The sequence below is a fragment of the Thermobia domestica genome, chromosome 11 (assembly GCF_964235325.1).
Source record: "Thermobia domestica chromosome 11, izTheDome1.hap1.1, whole genome shotgun sequence".
NCBI lineage: Eukaryota > Metazoa > Arthropoda > Insecta > Zygentoma > Lepismatidae > Thermobia > Thermobia domestica.
In genome coordinates this window covers 94,890,899-94,916,862 of record NC_137464.1, presented here as the reverse complement: position 1 = coordinate 94,916,862, position 25,964 = coordinate 94,890,899, and the positions used below count along the sequence as shown (strand labels likewise).

Below are 25,964 nucleotides of genomic sequence, written 5' to 3'. Positions count from 1 at the left end.
AACCGGGTGCTATAACCACAGTTTCCTTAATATGACGGAAAGCCGAATTCCTTCCCAATTGGCGGCTACAAAGAGAGGCAATTTCTAAGGTGAAATGAAACGCTGAATTACGCACCTCTCGTGACAAAACGCACTGTCCAACTTCAGGCAGTGAATGTAACAAATTGTTACTTTCCTTACTTGCGGAAAAAGGAAAGAAAAGGGAAATTAATGAGAGAGTAACTTACCGCGTGCGTGTTACTTGCCATTTTTATTTTTCTTCAAATAAATAAATAGTACATTTGAGAACTCAAGAAGCGCTTGATTCAAATAAATCTGTCTCATTTTATGTCACAGTTATTGCCAACTCATTGGGTAGGGGAAACAGAAAAAAAATGAACTTGTGTGTTGCATGAAGGATAGCATGGTAGCAGGTGAATCTAATGCAACTTTCACTGCGAAAATCTCTGGTACGTAGAAGCGAAAGGAGAGGCGATGTTTTGTTCAGTTGGAGATACTTAATGGACAACAGCGATTCACGCATGAAGAACAAGAATTCTTCGCAGCAGCTTTGACTCACACATAAAAGTATGTCAGAGGTAGAGAGCTTGTGATTGTTCGCTTTGCTAATATATACTACAGCTGTTGCTAGGCCAGCATGTGTTTTGGCTCTTATAATTTTGAGTGGACGCCAAACTGTTTGTTTACAATCGAAATAACTATTTTGTAACTGATCCAGTTTGTGTGTTAAGAATCTAATTTGATTTGAGTTTTAGCGTCCCTTTCAGTAGTGAGGCTATTTGAGATGTGGACCTACAACTTAATGTGGGATCCAATAGAGCTACATGAGCTTCTGCCGGGATTGAACCCGAGTCTCCCACATCAAACCTACACGTACGCTAGCTGCTTAGCCACGAGGGAGCTCGTTAAAAATCTAGTCTACCAACCAACTTTTAGTATGTACAGTATTTTAAACTTCGTGCTTAAATACAGTACTATTCGTTTAAGTTACAAATTCCAGCAGTGCTTACGTTTTGTTGATGTTTGTTTATTCTTTAAGACTTCTTTCCAGAACCGAGGCTACATGAGACGTGAACCTACAGTTTAAGGTGGAATCCGAACCCCGTAATGCGTTCAAATTCCAATGCTCTCCCCGGAATCACATGCACCAAAGGCGAGTACGCTAGCCACTACAGCTAGCAATGTTTATGTGTACTGAAAGTTATGGAAATGCAGAAACCGATTTGTATATACGTCCTTTGTGAACAGGAGGGCTATGAAATCTATGAGTTTTACGTCCTACGGTTATGGCGGTTAGGCTAAAGGAGACAGTGATGATGAGAAATGAATGAAATGGTGGAAGAAAGTGGGAGGAAACGGGAGAATTCCGAGGAAACCCACATACACGGTGTTTGTCCACCAAAAAGTTCATTTGGCGCAAGCTGGGATCGAACCAGGGACCCCATACACCAGAGGTGAACGCTCTACCATTGACCAGGAAGACCTAAAATATGAAGTAGGGTGTGAGCCACTGCGGTACGTTCGATGGTTTCCTGCAAGGAATCGAACTCGGACCAATGGCACAAATGCTAGAACTAGACCAAAGATGAGGGTTGCATAGTAACTGAATTGAAATGAAATCTCTAGTCTTACATCCGACAGGCTAAATGACACGGATGATTAATGGAAGTGAATGATTATGAAATAATTGGTGGAATGATAACGTGGGAGAGAATAGGAGAACCTTGAGAAATCCTACTAACACGACGTTGCCCACCACAACTCACATAGCATGAGATCAAACCATGGACCTCTCGCACCAGAGATGAGCGCTCTACTGTTTGGACACCACGCCCCCTGTGTAGCAAATGAAGTACCCATATTTCTAATGATTCATACAGGTAGATCATTAGAAATTAATCCATAGGATTTGGCGCTGACCATTGTAAATGTGCTGGAACTAGATTTTATAATAAAGCAGCGAATATTGGATATATCTTCTAAATTTGAACATAATCACTTGTAATAGCTGTTGTGCTGCTATCTGCTTTTTGATGAGAGCTAAACCATGCTGCCCTTTTCCCAGTGTACTAACAGATATCCTTGTGGGTAAACAGCACAGGGGCGTCATTTCAGACTTCGCTTGGGGGGGGGGGCAAGAGTACCATCGACATAAGACTTTCACGTTTTGTACTAGTATATTAGTAAGCAATAGATTAAAGTATATGTATTCCTCAAACTCTTGGGGGGGGCAATTGCCCCCTCCTGCCCTCCCTAAATGACGCTCCTGAAACAGCTTTGTACTTTGGTTATATTTAAAGGTTTAAAATTGTTCTTCCTCATTTACTTAAAAAAAAAAAAAAAAAAAAACTTTCGAGCGATGATAAGGTAGAAGAAAGTACGTACGGCGATTGTGAAAAAGTCGAATTGGAAATTTCAATGAATTTACACGTTTCATGGCCCCTACAGAAGGTTGTATGGAAGAACTAATGAAAAAGTTGAGGAGAAACAGTTCGGGTTCAGAAGAAATAAAGGCACAATAGATGCAATTGGATTATTAAGGGTAATTGGTGAAAGGTTTATAGAAAAAGGGAAACTCGTGTATGTGGTATTTATTGATCTAGAAAAGGGTTTTGACCGCGTGAATTACGAATTGTTCTTGGTAGTTTTAAAGAAGATTAGGTTGGAATGGAAAGATCGAAGACTCGTAAGAAACTTACATATAAACCAACAATTAAGTCTTAGAATAGGGAAGAAAATGACAGAGGAGAGTGCAATTACAAGGGGAGTTCGTCAGAGATGCTGTCTCTCGCCAACAATATTCAATATCTATCTAGAAGAGATAGTGAAAAATATCCTACAAAATGAAGATGGCATTTCAGTATGAAGTAGAATGATTTGGTAGAATACGGTTTGCAGATGATAATGGTACTTGTGGTGGAATCTGAACAGACAGTCAATAACATGTTTGAAAATTTGATGAAAGTCTGTGAAGAATATGGGATAAAAATAAATGTTAGAAAGACAAAATCCATGGTTATTGGAACGAAGCGGTCGATGTCAACTATAGAAGTAGGGGGGGAGAAAATAGAACAGGTGACTAGTTTTCGATACCTGGGTAGTATTATTAATGACGATATGAAGTGTGAATGTGAAATAAGAGTTAGGATAGGAATGGCGAAAGAAGCCTTTAGGAGGAAGAAAATACTATTTTGTGGGGCCTTGAATACAGAGTTGAGAAAAAACTCACAAAATGTTTCGTATGGAGTATTGTACTGTATGGATCAGAAATAATGAAAAACGACTGGAAGCTTTCGAAATGTGAGTGTGGAGAAGAATAGAAAGAATTAGCTGAGTTGAGCGGAAAACGAATGTGAGGGGCTTAGAAGTGCTGGTGGAAGAAGAACAATTATTATTAAGAAGAGAAACTAGTTGGAGCTGTATCATGAGGGACGTACTGGAGGGTATGGTAGCAGAAAAGAGAGGGAGATACGAAGAAGACACAATTAATGGACGATATCAAAACAGAAAAAGCACACGTGAAAACGAAGAGGTTAGCGGAAGACTGTAGATCATGGAAGCTTCTCAGTTGCGGCAACGGACCTGCCGATAATAGCAGAATGCCTATGATGATGATGATGATGATATGCTGAAAAAGTTAATTTTGAATGTCTGTCCCCGATGTATGCATATTCACTTAGAAGTCATACCGTTCAACATCCGCACCAAAATTTAAACTTAAGTTTTTTCTCTTTTCCCCAAAATAAGGGCATTTTTTTAAAAAATACTATTTTCTCGAGAACGGTTCTAAGGATTTTATTTGTGTTTCATACATCAATATTTCATTAACAACTCTATACTGTGGTATACGCATTTATCTGGAAAAATCCATGAAGGGTGCTTTATTCTTGGACGGAGATTTTCTTAAGTACGACAAGAGTCGACTTTGTTTATACCTTATAAATAAATGTTTTACGGACAAGGACAGTTCTTTTTTCCCCTTCACCGATTTAGTAACTTTTCAAAAAGACATGACATATTCTCAGTTTAGCACAGAAGAAAGCTCTTAATCAATGTGACAATGAAACATCCAATTGATCCAGCAGTTACAAGCAAATTTCGAACAAAAAGAAGTGTCCTTAGAATATATACGGCAGTCAAATATTGCAGAATTTGCCCCACGAAGTTCATAAACCATCACGATTTGTGAGTTGTAACTACATACTCAGTAATTCATAATGTTATATGTACTTATTTAGGGATTTTTACAGGAGGATGTCACGTACTTGAAAATAAATTATCACACATATGGTACATACCGGTATTTCGTATTACACGCTCATCTAATCATATTCCCCAGTGATAATTTTGTTTCATTACAGAGGAAGATTTTTTCCCCTCATACTTCCAGTAATTCGAACATTGTATACATCATTTCGATATAGCCTATACAATATTTATAAAAATACAGGATGGCCCAAAAGTAGGTATACAGTCCAGTACTGATAAACTGATTGATTTTTATATCATTTCTTATTGTTATCCATCAGGTAGACTTAGTTTCTTTATTATTCGTTCTGTCTTTTTACTTATATCTTAAGCTCGGAACAGCCGAAGCAAATAAACATATAAGCTAGAATGTTATACTTGATCAATGCAGGACTGTATACCTAATTTTGGGCTACCCTGTATATACACCTCTCATTTACGGAGAAATGATGTCCCATCTGTCCATTGATGTCGATTATTAAGAGGTTTTACTGTATTTATTTCTACTGAATTCTCAGTAAAGAAAACTTAAACAGTTCTAAAGAGCATATTATGAGTCTTTAACATATCAACAAGATAACTGATGCCCTTACGAGGAAACGGTCTTAAGTGTAAACAACCGATTTGGCTGGGGTCCCGATATGTGTTACGGGAGACCAAAGATGGATACATGTATTTTGGCCCCTACGCAGAAATTTCCGAAATACGGGGCCCCAAAGTGGCCCTACATGCTATAACTAGGAAGCGAATGACGTTACTTGTACACAACCGATTTGGCTGGGGTCCGGATATGTGTTACGGGAGACCAAAGTAGGAGACACGTATTTTGGCGTTTGGGCCCATACGCAGATATTCCAAAATACGGGCCCCCAAAGTGGCCCTACATGCTATAACTAGGAAGCGAATGACGTTACTTGTACACAACCGATTTGGCTGGGGTCCGGATATGTTACAGGAGACCAAAGTAGGAGACACGTTTTTTGGCCTTTGGGCCCATACGCAGAAATTTCCGAAATACGGTGCCCCAAAGTGGCCTTATATGCTATAACTAGGAAGCGAATGACGTTACTTGTACACAACCGATTTGGCTGAGGTCCGGATATTTATTGCGGAAGACCAAAGTAGGAGACACGTATTTTGGCGTTTGTGCCCATACGCAGAAATTTAAGAAATACGAGGCCCCAAAGTGGCCCTACATGCTATAACTAGGAAGCGAATGAGGTTACTTGTACATAACAGATTCGGCTGGGGTCAGGATATGTATTACAGGACACCAAAGGAGGAGACACGTATTTTGGCGTTTGGGCCCATACGCAGAAATTTCCGAAATACGGGACCCCAAAGTGGCCCTACATGCTATAACTACGAAGCGAATGACGTTATTTGGCTGGGGTCCGGATATGTTTTACAGGAGACCAAAGATGGAGACACGTATTTTGGCGTTTGGGTCCATACGCAGAAATTTCCGAAATACGGGGCCCCAAAATGGACCTACATGCTATAACTAGGAAGCGAATGACGTTACTTGTACACAACCGATTTAGCTGGGGTCCGGATGTGTGTTACGGGACAACAAGGTAGGAGACACGTAATTTGGCGTTTGGGCCCATACGCAGAAATTTCCGAAATACGTGGCCGCGAAGTGGCCCTACATGCGATAATTAGGAAGCGAATGACGTTACTGATACACAATGTTGGCTTGGGTTGGAATATGTTATAATATATCCAAAAGTATGAGACTTGCGTTTGTTGTTAGGTCCCACAAAAAGGAATGTCTAATGTATAGGGTCTGATATTGCTAGATTTTTAATAAGGCCATGAAGTTGGCGTATCTGGTACCCATGCAATTCTGAATAGATATTCTGCTAGCACGAGTTGTCGGGGGAGACCTGCTGACCACGAGGGTGCCAACGGAGCGAAAGAATGTTTGCGTTTTTTCGCTTGAATTTCTTTGGCTAGGATGCGTGGAAAACGGGGGGTACACTTTTGTGCAAGAGAGTAAACATTAATATTTAATCGATACAGCGTGTGTTGTCAGGAAACCGGGCACAGTGGCGGAGGTAAAGTTTACCACCCTGTAAGGTTTGGTCGGAAGAAAAACTACGTGTCTTCGACTTGGGCTTATAATAGCCATATCCGGCCCCCAGCCAAATCGGTTGTGTACAAGTAACGTCATTCGCTTCCTAGTTATAGCATGTAGGGCCACTTTGGGGTCAAGTATTTCTGAAATTTCTGCGTATGGGCCCAAACGCCAAATTACGTGTCTCCTACTTTGGCCTTCCGCAACACATATCCGGACCCCGGCCAAATCGGTTGTGTACAAGTAACGTCATTCGCTTCATAGTTATAGCATGTAGGGCCACTTTTGGGCACCGTATTTCGGAAATTTCTGTGTATGGGCCCAAACGCCAAAATACGTGTCTCCTACTTTGGACTCCTGTAACATATCCGGACCCCAGCCACATCGGTTGTGTACAAATAACGTCATTCGCTTCCTAGTTATAGCATGTAGGGCGACTTTGGGGTCCCGTATTTCGGAAATTTCTGCGTAAGGGCCCAAATGCCAAAATACGTGTCTCCTACTTTGATCTCCTGTAACACATATCCGGACCCCAGCCAAATCGGTTGTGTACAAGTAACGTCATTCGCTTCCTAGTTATAGAATGTAGGGCCACTTTTGGGCCTCGTATTTCGGAAATTTCTGCGTATGGGCCCAAACGCCAAAATACGTGTCTCCATCTTTGGTATTCCGTAACACATATCCGGACCCCAGCCAAATCGGTTGTGTACAAATAACGTCATTCGCTTCCTAGTTATAGCATGTAGGGCCACTTTGGGGCCCCGTATTTCGGAAATTTCTGCGTATGGGCCCAAACGCCAAAATACGTGTCTCCTACTTTAGTCTCCTGTAACATATATCCGGACCCCAGCCAAATCGGTTGTGTACAAATAACGTCATTCGTTTCCTAGTTATAGCATGTAGGGCCACTTTGGGGTCCCGTATTTCTGAAATTTCTGCGTATGAACCCAAACGCCAAAATACGTGTCTCCTACTTTGGTCTTCCGCAACACATATCCGGACCCCAGCCAAATCGGTTGTGTACAAGTAACGTCATTCGCTTCCTAGTTATAGCATGTAGGGCCACTTTTGGGCAACGTATTTCGGAAATTTCTGTGTATGGGCCCAAACGCCAAAATACGTATCTCCTACTTTGGTCTCCTGTAACATATCCGGACCCCAGCCACATCGGTTGTGTACAAATAACGTCATTCGCTTCCTAGTTATAGCATGTAGGGCGACTTTGGGGTCCCGTATTTCGGAAATTTCTGCGTATGGGCCCAAACGCCAAAATATGTGTTTTCTACTTTGGTCTCCTGTAACACATATCCGGACCCCAGGCAAATCGGTTGTGTACAAATAACGTCATTCGCTTCCTAGTTATAGCATGTAGGGCCACTTAGGGGCCATGTATTTCGGAAATTTCTGCGTAAGGGCCCAAACGCCAAAATACGTGTCTCCTACTTTGGTCTCCTGTAACACATATCCGGACCCCAGCCAAATCGGTTGAGTACAAGTAATGTCATTCGTTTCCTAGTTATAGAATGTAGGGCCACTTTTGGGCCTCGTATTTCGGAAATTTCTGCGTATGGGCCCAAACGCCAAAATACGTGTCTCCATCTTTGGTATTCCGTAACACATATCCGGACCCCAGCGAAATCGGTTGTGTACAAGTAACGTCATTCGCTTCCTAGTTATAGCATGTAGGGTGACTTTGGGGTCCCGTATTTCGGAAATTTCTGCGTATGGGCCCAAACGCCAAAATACGTGTCTCCATCTTTGGTATTCCGTAACACATATCCGGACCCTAGGCAAATCGGTTGTGTACAAGTAACGTCATTCGCTTCCTAGTTATAGCATGTAGGGCCACTTTGGGGCCCCGTATTTCGGAAATTTCTGCGTATTGGCCCAAACGCCAAAATACGTGTCTCCTACTTTAGTGTCCTGTAACATATATCCGGACCCCAGCCAAATCGGTTGTGTACAAATAACGTCATTCGTTTCCTAGTTATAGCATGTAGGGTGACTTTGGGGTCCCGTATTTCGGAAATTTCTGCGTATGGGCCCAAACGCCAAAATACGTGTCTCCTACTTTGGTCTACTGTAACACATATCCGGACCCCAGCCAAATCGGTTGTGTACAAGTAACGTCATTCGCTTCCTAGTTATAGCATGTAGGGCCACTTTGGGGCCCCTTATTTCGGAAATTTCTTCGTGTGGGCCCAAACGCCAAAATACGTGTCTCTTACTTTGGTCTCCCGTAATACATATCTGGACCCCAGCCAAATCGGTTGTTTACACTTAAGACCGTTTCCTCGTTAGAGGATGAAGGTGTTATCACGGGCGGATCCAGGACGGACTTCTGAGGGGGGCGGTGGGTTGTAATAGAGCTGCTTAGAGCTACTTTTAAGAGCTCCAACCTCTAGGATGGGTTTTATTTATATATAAAATAAAAGTTTCCTCTTCTTTGGGGGGGCAATCGCCTTCTGGATCCGCCCCTGGGTGTTATGCAGGGTTGGCAAAAACCGTTTTTTACTTAAAAAACCAAAAAACACGTTTTTTTGGTTGAAACCCGGTTTTTTGGGCTTAAACCAGTTTTTTGGGGTTTAAATAATTTACTCTATGTATTTATAATACATATGAACATAAATAACTTTGCTTCGTCGTGGTGTTATTATGCAACAACGGCGTTATGCTGGAAGGGGTCACATAAGCTTAAAGCGGAGTTCAAACCGCTTCTTGGCTTAAATCCGAGAGAAATTGTTCTCCATTTGGACTTGAAACCGGGGGTAATTGCCCACAAATGCGATGAGTCTCCCGACTCACTCACGAAGGACACCTGATACTGAAGATAAGTACAAGGAAAATACGTTGTACTGATCTTTACATACTTGTTAATATAATTGTCAAGAGTCTTTCAGAAGGACAAAAAGATAAACAGTTGCACAATCTAAAAATGAAACGAAATCTTTAAGTTTTTCCTCCCACGGTTATGCCGGTTAGGCTAAAGAAGACGGTGATTATGAGAAATGAATGAAATGGTGAAATGAAGAAAGTGGGAGGAAACGGGAGAACCCCGAGAAAACCCACGACCACGGTGTTTGTCCACCACAAAGTCCACACGGTGCGAGCTGGTATCGAACCAGGGACCCCAAGCACCGGAGGTGAACGCTCTACCACTGAGCCACCGCGCCCCCTGTTGCACAATTGAAACCATTATATAGAATTATAGGGTGAGTTCGCCAATAGTCGACCGCTGAAGAAAAATCTTACTTCTAAGCACTTATAAAGCGTGATGATTTCATAGTATTTGACAAAAGTGAATTATTTGCTTTATTTGGGTTCTTTTGTACCATGCCATGTGTTAACTGCTTACTTTTAAAGTTTTGCAGTGCTATAAAAATACATTTTACGAAAACTCATCAAAATTCCCACTTGTCGACCATCATCGCTCAGTAGTCGACCGCATTCAAGCTATTAGTCGACCGCGCGCAATTTCTATCGTTTCTATCACGTAGAAGTAATTGATTGCCTTAGGTGATATTTCGAAATTGTATTATTCGCGAGATTTGAACTTGACAAAACGATTATATAGATTTTATTTAATTTTCAATAAGGTTTTCTCCTTAGTGATTATAAATGAAAGAATCACACTATTAGGATTTGATACATAGCTACTTTATTTGGAATAATGGATTTGAATATTAAATAGAACTTCCACGTGAAACAAGACTTCTCTCCTGCGTTATATGCACACGTTATCTTATCACTTATATTACGGTTTTACAAATCCTAAACAAAGTACGAGTCTCTAATAATTTAGTAAATCCGAAGTGTTCACTTTTCTCCTGTGTGAAATATGTTTCTCTCCTGTGTTACTTGAGCACATCGAGTTATCTTCTCATATATGATAAGATTTCTCTCCTTTGTTACTTCAGCACGTCGAGTTATCGTCTCATATATGATAAGGTTTCTCTCCCGTGTTAGGTTTCTGTTTTGATTTACTTGAGAACATTGAGTTATCTTTTCATGTAATAACAGTTAGTTCCTGATTGTTTATTCAAATCATTTATATGGTACAATCTGCGCACAGAAACAGCTTATCTGCAAGTTCTTCCCATGCATAGCCAGATAAATTGGTACACCGAAGATGGAACCATTTATCACATTGATCGCAGCCCACTGGTTTATCCTCACTTTCCAAAGCAAAATCTTTTATTATCACTCCACATCCTGCGCATATGGTTCCATTGCCGTAATCAATTACATCTTTATTGTGATGTTCTTCTACAACAGCAGTGGTCATCTTCTTCGATCGTTTCTATGGATTTATCCGGTTTGTTGCTCTTTTTTGCTGTTCTTTCATCCCTTTTGCGTTTCTTTTCCTCCTCTAGTTTCTTCCGTTCTTCTTGTTTTGCAGTCAGTGCGCGGTGATATTGTTCTGAGCTAATTGCAAACGGTATCTTCTCTACTTTTTTCTTAGGCTTTTTGACTGGACTCTTAGGCCAGAACAGATGCTTTTTAAAAGTTGGCGTTATATATATTGGTCTGATAGTTTTAGGTGTTGTTGCGATATTCTTCTGACTTGATTCACTTGGTCCAGTAACAGCATCGCTTTCAATGTCCATTGTTTCTGGCTGTGATTCTGGTATAGAAACCAGAGCTTCAGTAAGAGGGTCTTTGGGAGAATAAATATCTTGCTGAATATCCTTCATAGGTTCAGTTTCATTCAGTGTAGTTTATGTGTTTCCTTTCTTCTCATTTGATGGCACAAATTCTGGAATAGATGCTTCCTTTCTCAGAATAATTAAAGGCTACTCTGATTCTGTTGTTGGAGCAGACATAACTGATTCTTTGTTTGGCACAATACTGATTTCCTCTTTCTCTTGCGCTGCAATGGCGTCGAATTCCTCAGGTTTCGTTGGTAGAATAGGTGTTATATTCACTCTGTTTTCAGTTGTTGCACTTGAATTGGCTTCAACAGCCAATGACTGGAGAAGATCATTTAGTAAATCCTTTCCAACAGCGAGAGTAGCTTGAGGCAAGTGTTCATTGTTGTCATCAACTACACGGATTTCACCAACTGCAACTTCGTCATTTAATGGTAAGTTGGCATTTTTATCATCAGTTTGTAGTGCTTCGTCCATCGGGTTTTCTGCTGGAAGTTTCAAAACTTCAAGAACTGCGTTGAAGTCAACCGCAGCCTTTTGAAGTTTATCCTTGTACACAGTAATAACTTTTCTTGCAGTACGAAGATCTTCTTCACTAACGTTTGGCTGAGTGGAAGTACTCTCTATGTTTTTGCATACACTCTTGATGCATTTTGTGTAGTCAACAGCGTCCGGATTGAAAGGATACAGTCCACATTTGCGAAATCCATTCTTTATTGTTGACGGTGTTGCTGCTGTTGCTAGGACCTCTGCAATAAGTGGTGCAAACTGAACTCTTGTAATGGAAGATAAATTATGTTCCGTTAGATAGCTGCGAACAACGAATTTCCAATTTGTTTTTAACGCCTTAAAGACGGATACATCGCATGGTTGCAAGATATGCGTTGCATGAGGGTACAGGGCATACAATATGATCTCGTTGTTGTCACAAAATTTGCTTACTTCATAAGTTAAGTGAGTTTTGTGACCATCGATGAAAAGTATTACAGGCTTAGGTACATCGTGATCTAATAGCCATTTATTGAAACCATTGGCGACCCACTCAAAGAATGTCTCACTAATCATCCAGCCAGATTCGGGACGTCCTATCACAATCGAAGAGGGAATATTGGACACAATATCTCTGGGTACCCGCAACTTGTATGGATAAACGATCATTGGAGCAACGGTTTCTCCCGAAGTACTAAATGTTCCTAGAAAAGTAAGGGTTTCCTTTTCCTTATCTTGAACCTTCCAGCCTTTTCGTCCCAAAATGTTTCCAGATGATGGGCACAACTGAAAAGAAGATTCATCCGCGTTAAAAATTCTACGTGGATTTTTTATTGCCATTAATCGGATGATGATGACGTCCTAAGGACGTGAGACCTAGAGTTTAACGTGAGCTCCGAACCAATTGTATTCCCATGGAAAATTGAACCCAGGACTTTATTACAAAGCAGCATACGTTAACACTTACCTGAATTTTGTTGAATTTATTTCTGCCCTTTAAGCATTTGTGGCACAGGACGGGATAGGGGAGAGAGAAGGATGAGGGAAGGTGTCGGCCAGAGCCTATTATGTAGGTAACATCATGACATGCGCCTGGTATAACTGACAAAACCCCTAAGAAACCTGTCAGAAGGGCCGCCATTCGGGTTTCAACCCGCACATCTCTCCATTCCCAATTCGTAATCCAGCAGGCTAGGAACTGCACAACGTGTCTGGTACATGCCTCCAAGAAATTATTATTATTTCTCTCATTGAGGGAGACGTGGTAGACGTGCAGGAAACCCTTCTTGTTCTCGTGTGTTTGCTTGTTTCTTTGTTTATTATGGTTTAATGTCCATTCTTAGTATCGAGACTATGTAGAGACGTGGACCTACAGTTTATAGTAATATTCGGACCGCTTCAATTCGTTCTATGCTCTCTCGCTTGGAATTGAACCCGGGACATAGAGCACCAAAGGCACGGGTGCTACCCATTAGACCAGCGAGGAGGGCTTCGTGTTTTCGTGATAAAAATCCTGGTTTCACATTGAAATAGTAGATCGCCAGAACAAGAAACTTTCAACTAAGTTACTGAACAAATTCCAGTCAGCAAAACGTGAAACATAGTATGAAACAGTGCGGTCGACAGGTGGCAAGAAATATTCCAATAGTCGACCAACTCGAGAAACAGGCGGTCGATTTTTGGAATATGTCACGAAATCAAAAATTTTATACATGCATGTTGAAAAATATACCTTAATACCAAACAGTAAATAATTTGAAGCAATTTGGCGAACTCTCTAATAATCCAATAATCGACCACCCTTGGTCGACAATTGGTTTGTATGGGAAAGAAAAAATGCCAAATTCCGACCACATTTTAACATGTATTTTTTCATTTAATACTTTCCAGTTATTGACAAATTATACTGTACAACTTCTAAAATAACTTAGTTATGTAACAAAAACATTTCTTACCTCACGTACTATCTATATCCCCAGAAAAGCGAAAAACAACAGGTGCACAAGATTCCCATTACACGCTGTCGTAAACTGTGCACCTGAGTCGTAATTCTACAGATACGTCGAAATTTATCGGTGAAAGACGACCAGGTGGCCAAGGGAGAAGGAAACAATGATTGTCATTGGTGGTATATGATGCAAGCTTTGTCGTGAATCACTTTCCGCTCCAAAAGACCATCAAATATATTTTATACACACAATAGTAAGCAAAAATGGTCGACTATTGGATGGCGGTCGATTATTGGCGAACTCACCCTATATAAATCGGGAAACTCCCACCTTAGCCATTGGGAAAATTCTATTATTACTTTAAGTGTAGAGCAATAACGAAAAAATTCCGTTATTGCTTGGCATGTAAAATTTTATGGTCAACGTATCATAATAAGTACCCTAAAACTGAGGTATTAAATTGCAAATTAAGTAGGTAGATATCATTAAATTAAATTAAAACTGAAAGTCCAATCCAAGCTAATGTTGGAAGTTACATAGGCAGTCGATAAATTCTGCCAATTTCTATCAATATATTTAAGCAACCTTGGCTTCTTTATAAAACAACAGGCATTCAGGCATACAATTTGCTTTCGTTTCGTGTGTTCAGGCTTGACATTCTCATGTAATACTGAAGTAAGAAGAAGACTTTCGCTTAAAGTGACATCCGAACCGCTACTTGGTTTACACTTCAAAGAAAGGTCGTGGTTCGACCGAGAATTGATTACAAGGTGAAAAGGAGATAATACTAATGCAGATGGTTTGATATGTGAAAAACGTCATTATTAAGTTCATGCGATTTAACGCATTTTTCTTTTTCTTGGTTTAAACCAGTTTTTTTTTTTTTTTTTTTTTTTTTTTTTTTTAATACATGGTTTAAACCATCTTGGTTTAAACCAGCCAACCCTGGTGTTATGTCACACTTTTCGAAACGTTGAATTCTGGCGGTTCATGCAAGTGTTAAACGTTACTCATGCTACACAACACACCATTTAGTGAGTCCACATCCCAGTGAAGAGATTTGGAAACGATGAAGGGTGTATGTTAACAGACATAGTTGTGACAGTCAACTTTACCGAAATGTAGAATTTGTTACATAACACTTTTATCCTCTAAGCATTTCAATTGTTTAACACGTCTCGTGGGTATGTAATACACAATTTTTGAAACTGAATATTAATCCAGGACCAACAAAAACAGTGGATTCAAGAATTCGCAAACTAACAAAACTAGGCGACCCATCTTTTTGAAAGGACATAAGCGAAATATCATTATGATTATGAAGATGATCTTCCGAAATGTTTAAATTAGTGCTTCGTTGGCGGTCACAACGGTGGCTAGTGAACAATCAGCTTTCTGTTCTATTCTGAGCCACAATTGGCTTCTAGCCAAGGGTTAACATCCAACAAGACATCAGTGGCGAGCAGTTCCTTGAAAACACAAATGCACACACACATACACACACAGTGTTGCGAACTTCTCTACGTTGTTCCTTAACTATAAATTGTTTTATTGGTTGGTCACCTGCAAGGTCGTCAAGGGTTTTATCTTAAATTAAAGACAAACTACAACTGTCACTCTCGAATACTTTTGCACACGTGCCCTTCTCTTTCGTATTTGCGAACAATTAAAAGGTACTATTAGTCACAATAAACTTTCTCACTCCAATGTCTTAAATTGAATCGTGTGATGTTGTAGTTGTTGAGGAAACAACAAAACTATTTATTTATTAAATATGAACAAAACTATAATAAGCGTTTTCGGTAAACTTTGATGAAAAATAAATCCTAAGAGTAAGTTTCCCTGTGGAATTTTTCATTAAAAAAAAAAAAAAAAACTTGTGTCATAATTTATGATTATTAATGAAACATTCATTTATGAAATATTAGCAGAATGCCCGTTCACCGCACGGGAAGAATAAGTTTCATTTTGAACATCAAGTACACTAAAACTGTCACCAATCAACTTAGGGACCACAAAAACTATGAATTCGACACTAATATACGCCATTTTTAATTATTTTTACATGTCACCATCCCCCCTTAGGAGTACTAATAGGGGCTGAATTTGGATTTAAACGGCATCGAAAGTGTCAGTGTTCATCTCAGCAACCCCGAAAACTATGGATTAGTCATCATTTTTATATGTATGCCCCTCCCCCAAGTTGCACTATCGAAGTGAAATGATAGAAGCCATCCCAGGCTCGAACTTCATCTATGTTGAAAAGTTGATTGAGATCGGTTAGGTGGTTCAAGAGTAATTAAGTCATAAACATAATCACTTTAATTTATGTATCTATATCTATATCTATCTATATCTATATATATATATATAGGGGTAGACAAAAAAAATCTAAAAACACTTCATACAGGACAACTAAGTTTGGCCTCCACTATGCCACTATGCTACACGTGTTGCGGTTGCCGATAGTTTTTTTTTTTTTTTGTTGTTTGTTTGTTTATAATATGTCATGTGGACCTTCCTCTTCCGTCAGCAGTAACCAGTTCACCTGTGAGTGTCGTGCTGTGAAAGTGGTGCGGTAAAATGGGCGATCTGACAGACTTCCAAAGAGGCATGATCGTTGGTTCCCGTCTGGTTGGAGCCTCAGTGGCAACAGTGGCGAACATTGTGGGGGTATCGAAAGGCACTGTGTCCAATGCCACGAGGGCATACATAATTTATAGGCAAACGACGTCTGCAAAGCACAACAGTGGTCGAAAGACAATTCTGTCAGATAGGGGCCGGAGGGCATTAAAAGGGATTGCAGCAGCTAAAAAGAAGACCACTGCAATGAAAATTACTTCTGAACTCAATTCCGACCTACAGAACCCGGTTTCATCGAAAACAGTGCGACGGGAACTTCATAAAATGAAAATTTATGGCAGGGCAGCTATCGCCAAACCCCTGGTCACAGCAGTAAATGCGAAGAGGCGTATCCAGTGGTGAAGGACCACAAGGCGTGGACTCATGAGCAGTGGAAACACGTAATGTGATCCGATGAATCGACCTTCACCTTGTTTCCAACAACAGGTCGTGTTTACGTATGGAGAACACCGTCGCAGGCCTATGATACAGACTGTCTGCTCCCAACTGTAAAGCATGGGGGTGGTTCTGTTACAGCATGGGCAGTGATATCGTGATTTTCTGCAGGTCCCATCATAGCCCTGCATGGAATGATGAATGCTAAGGCGTATGAGGCCATTTTGGGGGGGCCAGGTTCTACCCATAGCCCAAATATTGTTCCCTGATGGTGATGGCATCTGCCAAGATGATTTGGCACCCTATCACGCTGCAAAAATGGTGAAATCATGGTTTGAAGAGCATGACCAGGAGCTATCACACCTCCCCTGGGTCCCACAATCACCCTCTGAACATCATTGAGCCATTGTGGTCTAAATTAGAAAAGCTTGTTCGGTCTCATTACCCTCCACCAGCATCCCTTAAGAAACTGGAGCATGTTTTCGAGGAACATTGATACAAAATTCCACATACCACGATTCAGGAGCTGTATACGTCCATTCCACGTCGGATCCAAGCTGTTTTGGACGCAAAAGGAGGACCCACACCATACTAGGTATGATTTTCACACTTTAGCAAAGTTTTAGATTTTATTGTCCAACCTCTGTTGAATTAAGAAAATAGATTTAATATTTTTCTTAGGAAATCGTGAGAAAAGAATTCTCCAAGAACAGACTAGCCCTTGTGAAAGTGCCTTTTAATGAAACGTCTATTTGTGAAGTATGAACACAATCATTAGAGCTGTGTTCGAGAAAATCACATTTCTTAATTTTCACCCTCAAATAAACTAGCCTTATTTTTCGGAGGACACACATTCGAAAGAAAAACCTGAAGGATCTAACGATACCTTAAATTTGAAAATCTGGTCCGGATACTTTGAGCGGTATGGCCTCTGTAAGCGTATATACATCCGGACGAACAGAGGGACTGACACCGAAAAACATAACTTTCCGTATGTAGGAGCCATAAAACGCAAATCCGTTGAAAACTCGAATTCAATTTATTTATTTTTTCACAATTATCATACTTTCTTTTCTCTTATTGTCGCTCGAAAATAAAAAGTAGACCTAATGCAATGAAACAGATATAGATATATTCACATACACTGTGACGTAATCAGGGGGGTCAAATACAGAAGCCTACAAGAATTAGGGGGAAGAGAAGAAAGAAAACGCAGAGTTCGTACTTATTAAAGTAAATTTTGTTAGATATAAAGGACTTCTAGTCGTTCCTCTTCCCCTCTTAAAAGTGCACATTTGGGCGTATCGAAGGACACCGTCCACCGAATTTTGCACGATCATTTGAAAATAACGGTTTGCTCCGCATGGGTACCGCATTTTCTTACTGCAGAACAGATGCAACAGCATGTGAATATTTGCACCCAGTGGAAGAGAGGTATGGAAGATGATCCTCTCATTCTGAATCGAATCATAACTGTCGATGAAATATGGATCCATGTCTTTGGCCCGCTTACAAAACAAGAAAGCCGCACATGGAAGTCGTCACAGTGGACTCGCAAGAAGGAAGTGCGGCAACAGACGAGCGCAAATTAGGTGATGCTAATTGTATTTTAGGATCGAAGAGGTGTAGGGTACAAAACACATTGTTCCTCCTGGGCAAACGGTGAATGTAGTGTACTAAAAAGGAGTCATCGAGACTCTGCGTCTGTACGTAGCAAAAGAGAGGTAGCATTTGAGGAACTCCATATTGCACCACGATAACGCCCGCCCGTATACTGCGCGGGTTTTCAGGATTATGTGACAGAGAAAAACTGACATTTTCCAGCATCCAGTATATAGTTCGGACCTTGCAATCTACTTTTAAATGTCACTTTATACGGTCGTCATTTCATGACGAACAAAGAAATGATGACCGCAGCGCAACTTTTCTTCAGTTCGCTACCTGACGACGAATTTTCAGATATTCAGCACGAAGTGGCAAGACCGTATGGACGCTTGCTTAGCTGTCAATGGTGCCTATTTTGAAAAAGAAGTACGTTTACTCGATATGGCTGATTCTGAATAAAAATGTTTTGGTTTGTAAGTTTTTGTTTTATTTTAATGATTCTTGAAGAGGTCCGTGTACATGCTTGTATTTTTACTACATAGTCACGACTGTTTGACCGATTACGCTCATTTTGGTCTCAATCGGAAGCTAATGAACCAAATTTTCACCCTACTATATTTGCTAACCAATGGATGTCGCTGTTTTCCTATACAGGGATTAGTATTACCTTCTCTGCGACAGCCTTTGTATATATGGGTTGGATAAAAAGTAATGGCAACATTCTAGCAATTCGTACTTGGCTTTATGCACACAACAACATATCTTATACTCCTTATTCTTATGCAATTGCTTCCCATCTCTGTTACCTTCTCCCATATGTATAGAAGGCGTCGTATTCCGTTAGCGCGTTCATCTTTGTCGATGCACAGCAGGAACCGCCAAATGGCACGGATAATAGCTTCTCGTGTGTCGTAGAGCTTTCCATGAAGTGGTTTCTTCATTTTGGCAAAAAAAAAAAAAAAAAAAAAAAAAGTCGTAATCACACGGACTTGTATTAGGTGAATACGGTAGATGTTACAACATCTTTCACTACCACTGACACAGGAACTTTCATCACAGTGTTAGCAGTGTGAAACTGCACTGTCATGAAGGATAACGGGAGTCTAGGTCCTAACGTGCCACTCCTTTCGCAAGAGTGTACGACGAATGTGTTGTCGCAAGAAATTGCAACAGAGATTGCAACCCATGACTAGTCTGCCCTTGGTGCAAGGTGACACCATGCACATCGTAAGCCAGGGCGAGGGGAACCAGAACGTTCCCATTCATTAGGTTGCGGCATCAACCGTAGTTCATACGACCCAATCTAAATTTCGTCCATAATGACAATCCTTTCAAGGAAGTCTTCACCTTCCCTCCGGTAGCAGTTCAGCAATTCTTGTGCAAATGCATAGCAATGTTATTGTGCACCTCGGTGATCTCATTCGATATTCAACGCACTGCAATTTTGCGGAACCCAGGAATGTTGTGCAAAATGTTTACTACTGTTTTGTGGCACACACCCACCGCGCCGCTGACTCATGCGGAACTCTTCGTCGATCCACATGCAGCAGCCAGGAAAGAAGTTGAATTGTGCTGTTATCCGTTGCGGATCATCTCGAACAGAGGCGATCTTATATCGCAACTCTACCTTCACGAAACACTTTCATCCATCGCGCCACCGTACGATACAACAACACTGCATTACCACACGTTCCACAAAGCACCTAAAAACACTGTTGTGCACTGCTCCCACGTGTCATTTCAATCTTGCTCCACGGACATTGATAATCTCTTTGAAACATATTATTATGGCGCTCCACTTTCCTCCTCTACTTCATAACACTGCTACTTTTGACTGAATAACGCACATCCGTTACCACTCGCCACACTTCTCGTCTTACATTGCCTCATCAGCTACGGAGATCTCATAGTGCTGAGATACACCCATCCCTCTGAAGTGAAAATAGTGTTGCCACTATTTTTATCCAACCTATGTATCTCAAGTTACGAGAACAGATAAAAATATTTCAATTGCAATAGCTATACAAATGATTGAAATTAAATTGATTGAATGTTTCGCAAATTTATTAAAATTTGCAATATTATACGAAATTTTAAGATATGATTAAAATTGACTTAACCTTGGTACATATTAGTTTCAGAAATAAATGCATTTACCAATTATTTTTCTTCCTTAGTCGGATGACTTCTGGACAGAGAACATGGAAATTTTCATGGGTGTGTGGAGTAGTTTATATAAACTGTATTATTTCGATTCGATTTTGGCATTCCGAGGCTTGCATTTACTTTTTATATCTTCGTTAATGCTATTAATAACATTTAATTATTCATTACTTCTTTCTTTTTAACACTGTGTAAAGTTAAGATAACTTTCGAATACTTAAGTATAAAATACTGTATGTAATCTTAAATCTCCGGTACTTTAAATAAATTTCTCAATGTTGAACTGTACGACTTTTAATTGTAATATCATGCATTTTGTTGCTATATTGTTCAACAATAATTAACTTCGTGTTAAAAAAATAAAAAAGTTTTACGTCCCAAGGATATGCACTGAGAGTTAAGGAGATCTCGCGCCAGGGGTGAGCGCTCTATTATTGACCCACTGTGCTCCCTGTACTTACTAAAAAGTTGTATTTTTTAGCATTGTTTTATTATTTAAAATTTTACAATTAAAACATTTAAAATGCTCCCTCAAATTACAATCTTTAGCTTGTTATCAATTACGGTATCTTGACTTAAGGTCAATGTTGTTCATGCAAAATACACGTAACTGAGACATTACTATCACAGTCTTTAAAGTAGATAAAGTACTAAGTAATAACCATTGAATTTGACGTAAAAGTTCCCTGACTTTCCCGAATAACACTAAAAAAAGGTTTAGAACAAATCTGCATACAACGAATGAAGTAAATTGTGATCAAGCGGACATTGCCCAATTAATTAAGTAGTACAACCTAAAAAGAAAACAAATGGCAGAACTCCAGCTTTGTCCACAAAATTCTTGACAAGCGACCACGAAACTTCGTACGACGCACGTTGTTAACGGAATGTATCTTGATCTTAGAACGTTGGCAAGATCGCAAGACAAATTAAGCGGCCGTACAACAAATGGTTTCAACTTTATCTGATTACACAAGTTTATGCTTTGTGAGAAGGAATTCTTTTGTAGTGGCAGTGAATGGATGTGATTCAAACCACTTATTATCCACTCGTACAACGAATCACTAGTTTCCACAGTTAAGTGTATAAGAATTTAAGTTCTAATACGTGTGCAAAATACTTTTAAAGGTTTCGAACGAGGCATAATGTTGGCATTGTCTTCTAAACATTTGTTCGTAGTTTGTTACTGTCTCAACCATAATAATGGTATCCAAACAAACGATAACATTAAACAAAACCTTACAAAATAAACGATAATAATCAATTTTTTCTGGTAGAAACTCCACTGTAACACAGTTCCTGTCTAAAAAGTAACGAGAGCCGCGGTGGCTCAGTGGTACAGCGTTCATCTCTGGTATCTGGGGTCCTTGGTTCGATCCCAGGTCGCGCCAATTGAGCTTTGTGGTGGACAAACAGTGTGCGTGGATTTTCTCGGGGTTCTCCCGTTTCCTCCTAGTTCTTCATTCCACCATTTAATTCATTTCTCATTATCACCGTCCCCTGGTTAGCCTAGCCGGCATGATCGTGAGACGTGAAACTTGAAGATTTTATTTAATAAAAAGTAACAAAATATTGTGCCCTGCATTCTCATGCAGCACTAACAATATGAAATCAAATGAATCTTACCACCCGTGTTTGTATCAAGAGACGTTGAGCTACCAGTAGGTTTGAATCTGCGAAAATTATGTACGCAATGCAAGTGTGATGGTAATAATAATAATAATAATAATAATAATAATAATAATAATAATAATAATAATAATAATAATAATAATAATAATAATAATAATAATAACAGTAACAGTCTCCGACAATACTATCATAAGTACAATGGTTGAAGACAACTCTCATAGATGTGTCAGCGCCACTGACTCAATATACGTAGCACGCTGGCTCAGTGGTAGAGCGTTCACTTCTGGCACATGTGGTCTCTGGTTCGATTCCAGCTTGCGCTAAGTGGGATTTGTGGTACACAAACACCGTGTCCGTGGGATTTCTCGGGGTTCTCCCGTTTCCTCTCACTTTCTTCATTTCAACATTGCATTCATTTCTCATAATCACCGTCCCGTTTAGTCTAGTCGGCATAACCGTGAGATGTAAAACTCAAAGATTTCATTTCATTTTTTCACAATATACGTACACTATTTAGTGTAAATATTACCTACAGACGAAATCAAAAAGATAGGGAAATGTCAGACAGTTACATTAAGATTAATAGACTAATCATTACCTCGGCTACAACTATTATTCCTAAAAGCACTGTGACACAATTGGAATAGATAAACACAAAACATATTTTAATAACCTTACAACATCAGTAATTCTGAATAATAATAATAATAATAATAATAATAATAATAATAATAATAATAATAATAATAATAATAATAATAATAATAATAATAATAATAATCGTGCCTGATACTTGAAGTTACCATTATATCCGCTTTTAATTGATATTCTTCTGACGTACTGACTCGCATCAAACAAGAGGACAGGATTACATTAAGATTTTCACTTTTAAGAAGTGTATTTACAGTACATTTTACAGAAAAAAATTTCGACAATAAAAAATGCATACCTATAATATTTTTCTCTTGTTCACTTTTAGGATGACTACATGCGATTTCTGCCTTTATGGCAGAAAGCCAGACATCTTAGGAAGCGAGCTCCACTATAAGGTTGCAAAATCACCGGACATTGGACGGCATTTGATAGCAGCACGAAACCTTTCAGCTGGAGAGATCGTTTTTAAAGCTTCCCCATTAGCTGTGGGGCTTCAGACAGGTTCCATTCCACTGTGTTTAGGCTGTTACCGACCAGTCGATGGAAGCTTCTGTTGTCCAAGTTGTGGCTGGCCACTGTGCTCTGAAGAGTGTGTACTATCATTACAACACCAACCAGAATGTGAAGTTACTTCACGGACAGGTGTAAGAGTTAACATACAAGACACTACTCAACCAGATCCACTTTACGACTGTATAATAATTATTCGCTGCCTCATGTTAAAAAAACAGGCGCCAGCTTTGTGGGAACAGCTCATGACTATGGAAGCACACAAGGAGAGACGCAAACAATCTGCACCACATCGTCGACGATCTATGCTACTCTCTTCTCAGCTGCATTCCCGTTTCTGTCTTGCTGACTTTACAGACGAGGAAATATGTCAAGTTATTGGAATACTGGAAGTAAATTCTTATGAGATCAGAATGCCCATAACTAACGTAGAGGGTCTGTACGCCGTTGCTTGTCTTCCTGAACACAGCTGCGTCCCCAACACGTTTCGGACTTTTGAGCGGGACTTAAGTTTAATCATCCGAGCTGCAGTTGACATTCCCGCCGGAGATCGAATCACTATCACTTACACAGACACCTTATGGAGCACAACAGATCGCCGGGCACATTTATTCTTCTCCAAACATTTTCTATGTTATTGTGAACGCTGTCAAGACCCTACAGAGTTAAGCTCATGGCTTGGAGCTCTCCACTGCAGCGAGTGTGACCAAGGTTTTCTTCTTCCTGCAGATCCTCTAGCCACCGACTGGATATACGATTTAGGAATGGATAATCCAAATCGACATCACGAAGAAAACGGTAAGTTAATAAAACGGAATACATTCGAGGTATTTTCTAAGTATTTATAGAATGCCTAGGAGTACTAATAGCAAGTACAGGTTGCTCTTACGATAAAACCATAATTTTCGAAACGTAAACATTTAAAAACAGAAAACTAGAAAAGAAAAGTAGACAGAAAACTAAAATTCCTCTATAGATATTAAAGCAATATTGTGCAAATAAATGTAAATGGAGTAATAAACTAAACTTCTATCATATTTGTTTAATGTTTATAAATAAATAGAACAGTGGTTAACGGAAGACATTTGACACTTCTGCTGATTAACTGTATTTAGCATAGAATAAATAAGTCTAAATTACTATTTGTACAATACAATGTCCACTTTTTACAGTATATTATTCATAGCATGACATTCTTTCCCCATGGATTTCATGACTTCACCTCACGCTATCACATATGAGCTTCCTTGATTTTGAAATATTTTATGAACTATAATTTTGTTTTGTTGTGCACTCCAGTCTAAATACAAATCTCAGGAAGCTTGACTTCAGCTAATACAGAAGTAGAACACTTATTCTTTTTTCTTAGTATCAATAAATAAATCCATTTGAGTTTTTTCTATACTTGATAATAATTGTTACTTATTTATTTCTCTCTCTTTATATGTATATAATCAAAATCAACTCAATTTCTGTACTATAGTATACTGTATTAATATTCTTATAGAATAGTAGGAAACTTGTCAATAGTTTCGTGAAATACTGTAATACTATGCAGCATGATCCACAAATATGTCTTACCTTCTATTTAGCTATAGTTAGTAACGATGGTAAATCAATCCATTCACAGTTTTACCGTACTTTGTTTTACCTATCGTAGAATTTTAATACGTTATTTATTTGCTGCATAGCTAATCACGAATACTTAAGATAACACTAAGACTGGATTACTGACCGTGACCAGATTCAAACTAGAAAGGAGGTATGACAGTCCCTAAGTCCAGAGAATTCGAAGGAAGATCAAACATTTGTCATAGAAGAGGATAAGACTGACGTTTTCGCATGGTTTATGAGAAGTCCCTGCGTCAATAGAGCGAGAATCTGGTTTGTTGTATGGTTAGGTCCACTAATGAAGGATTGCAGTAGTGACCATGTAAACCGCGATTATGATGATCTAAGCTTTTGGAATATCCAGATTACCCAGGAACATGTGGGGAGGGCAAGTAGTTGCAACCTAGGACTATGTGCAGTTAATGTACTACAAAACAGCGTCTACATCCCGCTATCATTACATAGCTTGATAATGTATCACGATATTGTTGAGTGGCGGTCATGAAAGAAAACCGCATTACTTGACACATTGGAAGTTGTGATAAGGAAGAATTTTGCTTATATGCAGCAAGAAGACATACAATAGGCTCTGATGATCATGTAACCACGCCAAGAACATAGTGCTTACATCTAACGCGAGAGGTTCGATCCCAGGCCATGTAAGTTTATGTTGGACAACATCGTGTCCATAGATTTTCTCGGGTTCTACCGTTTCATCCACATTATTATTCCACTAATTCTTCCATAATTATTAATCATTCGCCTCCTTTAGCCTAAAGAGTATAATTGAAATGAAATGAAATCTTTGAGTTTTACGTCCCACGATTATGCCGGTTAGGCTAAAGGAGAGGTGATGATGAGTGATAATGAAATGGTGGAATGAAGAAAGTGGGAGAACTCCGAGAAAACCCACGCACACGGTGTTTGTCCACCACAAAGTTCACTTGGCGGGGGCTGGGATCGAACCCGGAACCCCAAGCACTAAAGAGTATAATTGTGGAAAGCTAAATTAAAGACTTCATTGATTTTTTTTCACGCCAATAAAACTGTGCTGCTAATGCTAGAACTCTGAAATGGTAATAATATATATGTGTATGTTTTTAAGTAATTATAGAACTCTGGTGTATCCAGCTTTGTTTGTTATCCGACCTGGCCTTCCACCACATTAGGCCGGACTGCCATTGGTGGAGCTGAAACAGGCTCATTAATTTACACTTTAGATTCCAGATATGTGAAAGAAAAAAAATCAATCGACTATTTTAAGCTCTTTGTGTAATAATTTCCAACAAACTATTATTTTTGCTTAAGCTGGGCATCGCTCAAGCCGTTAAGCAAAATCTATTGTTACAAACTGGG

General features: G+C 39.5%; 1 protein-coding gene across 3 annotated transcripts in view; it reads right to left on the bottom strand.

Annotated features, from left to right (window-relative positions):
• Positions 1 to 25,964, bottom strand: part of Gcn2 (eukaryotic translation initiation factor 2 alpha kinase Gcn2) — a 239,244-nt gene that overhangs the window by 36,714 nt on the left and 176,566 nt on the right. The window contains exon 26 of one of the 3 annotated variants that reach the window (XM_081730839.1): positions 23,520 to 23,742. The exons of the other annotated variants lie outside the window; for them this stretch is intronic. Coding sequence (XP_081586965.1) covers positions 23,655 to 23,742 — 88 coding nt within the window. The 3' untranslated portion in view covers positions 23,520 to 23,654. Of the gene's footprint in view, positions 1 to 23,519; positions 23,743 to 25,964 lie in introns of those variants that run through there. 3 annotated transcript variants of the gene reach the window in all.